At 35.1% G+C, this 6,574-nt stretch overlaps 1 protein-coding gene across 1 annotated transcript; it reads right to left on the bottom strand.

Moving 5' to 3' along the window:
• Positions 1 to 3,474: 3,474 nt before the first annotated feature.
• On the bottom strand, positions 3,475 to 6,574 carry LOC133880702 (UDP-glycosyltransferase 73C4-like). The gene is made up of 2 exons (XM_062319694.1): positions 5,740 to 6,574; positions 3,475 to 4,471 (listed from the first exon to the last, which is right to left on the bottom strand). Exons 1-2 carry the CDS (start codon positions 6,533 to 6,535, stop codon positions 3,777 to 3,779), a joined length of 1,491 nt encoding a protein of 496 aa, XP_062175678.1. The 5' UTR covers positions 6,536 to 6,574; the 3' UTR covers positions 3,475 to 3,776.

Raw genomic sequence — 6,574 nt, 5'->3', positions numbered from 1 at the left:
TTCCATAGATGAAAATCATAGAAATTCGAAAACCAATTTTGAAATGCATCCCCATTTCAAAGATTTATCCCTTTCATTCCTAGATTTGGATTCTTAAACCTATTGACATGTATGGTTACGACATGTCAAACGAAAGTCATATGACATATTTTCAATTAAGTAGATAGTAAGTTCACGGAGAGACTTACTGGAAACCAAAGACAAACATGATGATGTAATTTTCTAAATTGAAAATTCAATGACTAAATTTTATTTTATTTATTTTAAAAAAAACAAGATAACAATGTTGAATTCGTTGATTTGCGCACAAATACCGGGCAAAACGCTTCTTTATAAGGACGTAATTTTCAAAATTGAAACTCAATGACTAAATAATCACATAAAAACCTAAGGACCAAATTTGACTTTTCCAAAAATAAAAAAGATGAACGAACTTGAATATGTTGATTTGCGCATAAATACTGAAAGCAAAACCCTTTATTAAACTTGTTGATTCACGAAAATACCAGCAATAAATGTATCAACATTTGGTTGATTCAAGAGATTCAAAACTTAGAAAAACATGAGAAACCTCTCTGTAAAAATTGTATTCACCAAAACACACTTTTGCCAAGATAAAGCAACAAGTTGCCTTTAAATAAGCTGCAAGCCTTGATCCTAACATTATTTGATACAAATAAAGATTCATAATTAATACAAAATAAAGACTCATATCTTTAATGGAGAAGAATTCCTAATTTTTAGGAATAAATACTTTTAATCCCTAATGAACAAGGATTCATAAAAATAAAGACTTTAAAACTCTTGGTAAGTGATTCCCGTATCACATCAAAACATGTAATTTTCATGATGTGTCTACATCAACATAGTGATTTAAGAAAAATAATACTAGATGCCAAAGTTTCTCGACCGCTTGCCTGATTGGGACTTGTTGACCTTGTGGATCCGATACCTAATTCATCAATAAACCAAACTCGAGAACAGTTGCATGGTACCGTACTTGATCCACTCCTTTGGCACGTTAGTAATTGTGCCCATGATTCCCTACATGAGGTAATCGCACAGAGGAGTTGTGGGATGTAGGGAGCACTGCAACAGGGAAGTCTCGAATGAAGGCGTAACACGTGACAGACGATTACGACAAAATCTGTTATAAAAGGCGGTAGACATAATGTAAAACGAGACTTTCGTCACCTTCCTTTGCACACTACCTTTGTGTTCCTTCAAGTTATTCCATTTCATTCGTACTAACTTAAGCATCATAGTTGTAATGCCCCCGACCCACTAAGATTAGGTTTGTTAACCTAGAAGTCTCATAGGCGCAAAGGTCACAAATATGAACATAGCACTTATAAACATATGAAATGCATGAGTCTAAAAACCTTTATTAAACATAAATGCAGAAACGTAAAGGTATAAACATGGCATAAAGCTGTCTGAAAACTTTTCTTTCTTATACCGTTAGGCATGTATTATATAAAGAGATTAATCTTAATCATGAAATGAAATGAAATCCACCATCTAAGTTGCATTCGGCCTCCTATTGCATCTCAACCTAACCCGGAAATAAGAAAACAAAACTAATGAGCGAAAAAGTTCAGTAAGTAATACTCCCAACCAATTTAAAATTAATTGGTTAAGAATTTTTTCTTTAAAATATTTTCCTTGAAAACACTTAATACAACATAAGAAAAAAAATATTTTTAAACTATTCTTCGAAAAACTCTGTTTGAAAACATTGAATTCTACGTTAAAAGAGAAACTTAACATTAATTTCTTCGTAAACAGAACTTAAGAAAAATATTGTCTTCATAATTCAGTAGGGTATGTCCAAAGGCAAGTGCTTGAATTCATTTTATCCCATGGTCGTTCAACTCTTCAAAAGAAAAGGAAGCCGAGTAAATTAATTCATAAATAATAGTGACCTTTTTTATTCTCCAAAGGAACAGAAAATAAAATGAATAAATTAGTAAATATCTTATTTATCAGGTTAAGAGTGTCCTGCCAAGCTCAAATGTAATAGTGACATTTTTTTTTGTAAATGTTCCACCCATGTGTAATACTTGCGTTGCGTTCCAAAGAAACACGGCCGGTATGATAGATTTTGAGGCTTAAGGTAACAAATTTAACTAAGATCCATTTTTATATTTAACTATTAATTAACTAATATTTATTATAATTCGAGGCGGGGATATGTGAACTTTATTCTTAGATTAACGATATAAATTTGTGTTTATGTGTGTGGAAGAGTCTAGAACTTTTATACGCACAGAAAATCAACAACCATATAGAGAGAAGAGACTGTATTTCCGTGAGGGTGTGTATTTTTCTTTTTTCTTCAAAAAGGAAGTATACCATTACAGGGGCCTTAATTATTCTTTAATTTTATTTTTATGGAAGGAGTTTTAATCATTTTCTCACAAATAGTCAATTTTTTTAGGTTAAGGGAAAAATTTGCATACCCCCTCTCAAACTATAATTCAATTGACAGTGTCCCCCAAACTTTTAATTGGGACAATGTCACTCCTAAACTCCTAAACTACCAAAAAGTTGTCAATGTCCCTCCAAGGCCAGCAAAAAGATAAAAATGACCTCTTAATTTTTTAAATAAGACAAAAATACTCTTATAAATTCAAAAAGGTTTTAAAAATTTCAATTTTTATTTTAAAAAAAAATCGAAGATTATATATTTATTTTTAGAAAAAAAAAAAACGAAAAATTTTAATTTTTTTTTTTAAAAACGAAATTTTTTAAGTTCTTTGAAAAAAAACAAATATTTTAATTTAGAAAAAAACTAAAAAATTTTAAATGTTTAAATTTTTAAATTTGTCCACCCTGAGTTTTTATGTATTTTTTTTTATTTTATTTTAGTTTCTTTTTTAATTTTTAGTATTTAATTTGTTTCATTGGGGAAACATTAATGACAATTTTTGATAGTTTTGGGGGTCATTATCAATTAGATGGTAATTCGAGGCGGGGATATGTGAACTTTATCCTTATAGATTAATCATATAAATTTTCATCAATACTACTACTATTTGGGAGCCTTATTTCATTGTAGACTACCTAAATTTTGGTTGCCACACACACACACTTCTTATTCGTTTTAATTACACGAAGGGAATCACATTTCATTTATCGTTTTAATTACATGAAGGCGCGCACGCGCACACGCACACACTTCTTATTTGTTTTAATTTCATGAATGTAATGACTCACCCCCAATGACACAATATTGTCCGCTTTTAGCTTCTCAAACCAGACTTTCCAGGAGGTCACCCATCCTGGGATTGCTCTCGCAGAAACACGCTTAATTGCGGAGTTCTGATAGGTTCATGGCCATCACGGCTTTAAAATATGTTGTGTCATAAAGGGTGCATTTATAAATATAAGCACATCCTCAATCTCAGGCAATGTGGGACGTCACAATCACCCCCTCTTTGGACCCAGCGTCCCCGCTGGCGTCCTTCATTGGCTTGTGCACGCTCCCCCCATCTCAGGCTGGGTAATGGCTCTGATACCATTTGTAACAAGCCACCCCTACTTACACAATATTGTCCGCTTTTGGTTGCCCAAATCAGACTTCCCAAGAGGTCACCCATCCTGAAATTGCTCTCGCAGAAGCACGCTAAACTGCGGAGTTCTGATAGGTTCATGGCCATCACGGCTTTAAAACGCGTTGTGTCATAAATGATGCATTTATACATATAAGCACATCCTCATTTTTAGGCGATGTGGGACGTCACAACGAAGGGAATCACATTTCATGTATTTGACTACTTATTTTTTTGCTTTTTTGCTTGCTGCCTGATATCTTGAAGAAGTAGTGTAATGTTGAGAAAAGAAGACCCTCCTTCTTTAATTGCCTTCTTCGCCATCTCTGCAAGCTTTCTTGCTCTTTCTCTTCTCTCTTCTCTCTCTTCTCCTTCACCCATTATCTTCTCCACAGCCTCCTCAACATTTTCCCTCTTCACAGCCACCCCAAACTTCTCTTCCTCCCCCCATGTCATAGTCAACTCAACTCCCACCCTCACGCCAACCTCCAAAACCTGCACGATTAGCTTCTCATTGAGAAACTGTTCCGCAAACATCGGCCATGTCATCATTGGGACGCCGGCACAAATCCCTTCCAGGCTAGAATTCCAGCCACAGTGTGTTAAGAAACCACCAATCGCAGGATGCGACAGTATCAAAACCTGTGGTGCCCAGCCATGGATTATCAAACCTCTTCCTTTTACTCTTTCCTCAAAACCGTCTTCTAATAACAAATTTTCCATTTCTTGGCTTTTGTATGATCCTCGTAAGACCCAGATGAAAGGCTTGTTCGATGCTTCCAAGCCTAAACCAAGCTCCATCTGCTGTGAAGGTGTTAGGCGATTAAGGCTTCCTAGACATGCGTAGATTACAGAACTCGGTGGCCATGAATCGAGCCACTTCAAACGCTGGTTTTCATCCATGGAGGCCCTGTTACCTGTTAGAATTGTCCATTAAATGATTAAACTTACACTCTTTAACTTAAGCTTTTGAGATAAATTTGATGGTTTAATATGGTATCTGCAAAAGTTATGAACTCGAATTTTGTGTTCATTATTTTTCTTTCATTTCAATTAAATATTTCTAATGTTGGACATCGCCTATTAAATGAAAGTTTGAGACTAAAGGGGAATGTTCTAATATGAACAATCGCTTCTCTTGATTAAATAATTAAATTTATCAATTCCTATTGCTTTAATTATTCTTTTAGGATAAGTTATGATTTAACATGATATTAGAACATAAATCTTAAGTTCAAATTTTGTCTCAGTGATTCACTTCACTTTTTAATTAAGTATTCCATGTGTTAGGTCCCACCTGATAAGGGAGAGTCACACAGTGACGAATGTTAAGAGCGTGTTTGAGATTGCATTAAGAAATAAAACTTTTATTTATAGAAAAAGCCTGAAATAGCTTTTTAGGAAAACTAATTTTCACGCTTTCTTCAAAACGTAGTTTTCGACTTTTTCTTACAGCAGAAAAACTCAAAAAGAATTGCTTTTTAAGTTTTTAATCAAAATGATCCATATTTGTTGACACAACTTTTTACGTACTACAATTATTTTTGAACTTTTTAACGCAATTCTAAATAAGTTCATAGAATATTAATTAAATTAATTATTTTATATCAATTTAAGCCGTACAAAATAGCTATATTGTTTGAGCCCTCACCCGAGAGCTTTTGCCTATAGAAAAGCTTCTTTTTTTCTTTTTCTTTTTTTCTTTTTTTAAAAAAAATGTCATTTCAAGCCTTTCTCCAAACACAGTTTTTGAATTTTTTATTTTTTATTTTTTTGTTTAGACCAAAAAAAGTATAAGAAATGCTTAGTTATTAAGTTTTTTATACAACGGACCCATTTTTATCTAATACAAATTTTTACATACTAAAATTAAATTTTAAAAGTTTTTTAACATAATCTCAAATTGTAGTATTTATTAAAGATTAACTTAATTAGTTTTATTAAGCTGATCAGAGGTCACTAGTTTGAATTTTTCTTCCTCTCTTGCATGGCCATATTAAAAAAAAAAAAAAAAAAAAAAACATCAACTTACGCTAATAAACGTACGGTGAGTCTTCAAAGGTAGCTCAATCGACTAGAAATTATGCCTCATAAAGTGGAGGTCACTAGTTTGAATCCCTCTCTCCTCTTGTCTGGACATGTCAAAAAAATAAACAATAAACGCACGGTGATAATTTGAGATTACCTCTGGCAGCCTTGTCCATGTCCTCCTGGCTACACAGAGACACCGGGCCAACGCACCACACCCTTTGCCCTCTTGCCTTCCGGTATTCCTCGACATACGCCGGTTCCAACTCCTCGTAACTGTTAACCAATACTCCATATGCTTCCGCTTCAGCTTCCCTCACCTTTGCACGAAAAACATTCATATCTTTATCGTTTGGTCCTGGATTGAACGCTCCCGGCAGCTGAGCTTTTCTGAGTTCAATCCGATCCGGCAAACCGGGTACTACGAAAGTATCTGTGTCGGACAAAACATTCTCGTACACTTTGGAAACGTGCAAACTGTTAAAGCACAAGCGGCTGAAACAGTTTGTCCCGTCGAATGAAACTCTCGGAATGTGAAACTTGAGCGCCGTCTCAGCCGTCCACGGAAATTGTTTATCAGGAATTAAGCAGCTTGGAGATGGCTTCAGCTCTTCAAGCAGCTGTTCTACCGGCTGCTGCAACATGTTCATCGCCGTTACAAAATTCATGATCAAATCCGGCGAAGGAAGAGAATCTATATTCTCGCATCCTTCCGGCAAGCCGGCCTCGGCACATGGAAACTGAATCTGGAGAAGCCGGATGGGTAGCCCGGATTTGACGGCCCGATCGATGGTGGCATTGAATCGGACGGCATTGAGCGGCGTGGTGATTATGGTGGCTACTGCGTTGCGCTGTGCCAATATTTTGGCTATGTCTATCATGGGTATGAGGTGGCCTTGGCTCATGAAGGGTATCAATACAAAGTGGAGCTGATCGGAAGATTCTGACGCCATTGTTGTCGGAGATAGAGCTCGAGTTTAGTATATATAAAT

This window comes from Alnus glutinosa, chromosome 10, assembly GCF_958979055.1.
Source record: "Alnus glutinosa chromosome 10, dhAlnGlut1.1, whole genome shotgun sequence".
In the NCBI taxonomy this organism is placed as follows: Eukaryota; Viridiplantae; Streptophyta; class Magnoliopsida; order Fagales; family Betulaceae; genus Alnus; species Alnus glutinosa.
This window is presented reverse-complemented; position numbering and strand designations above follow the sequence as displayed.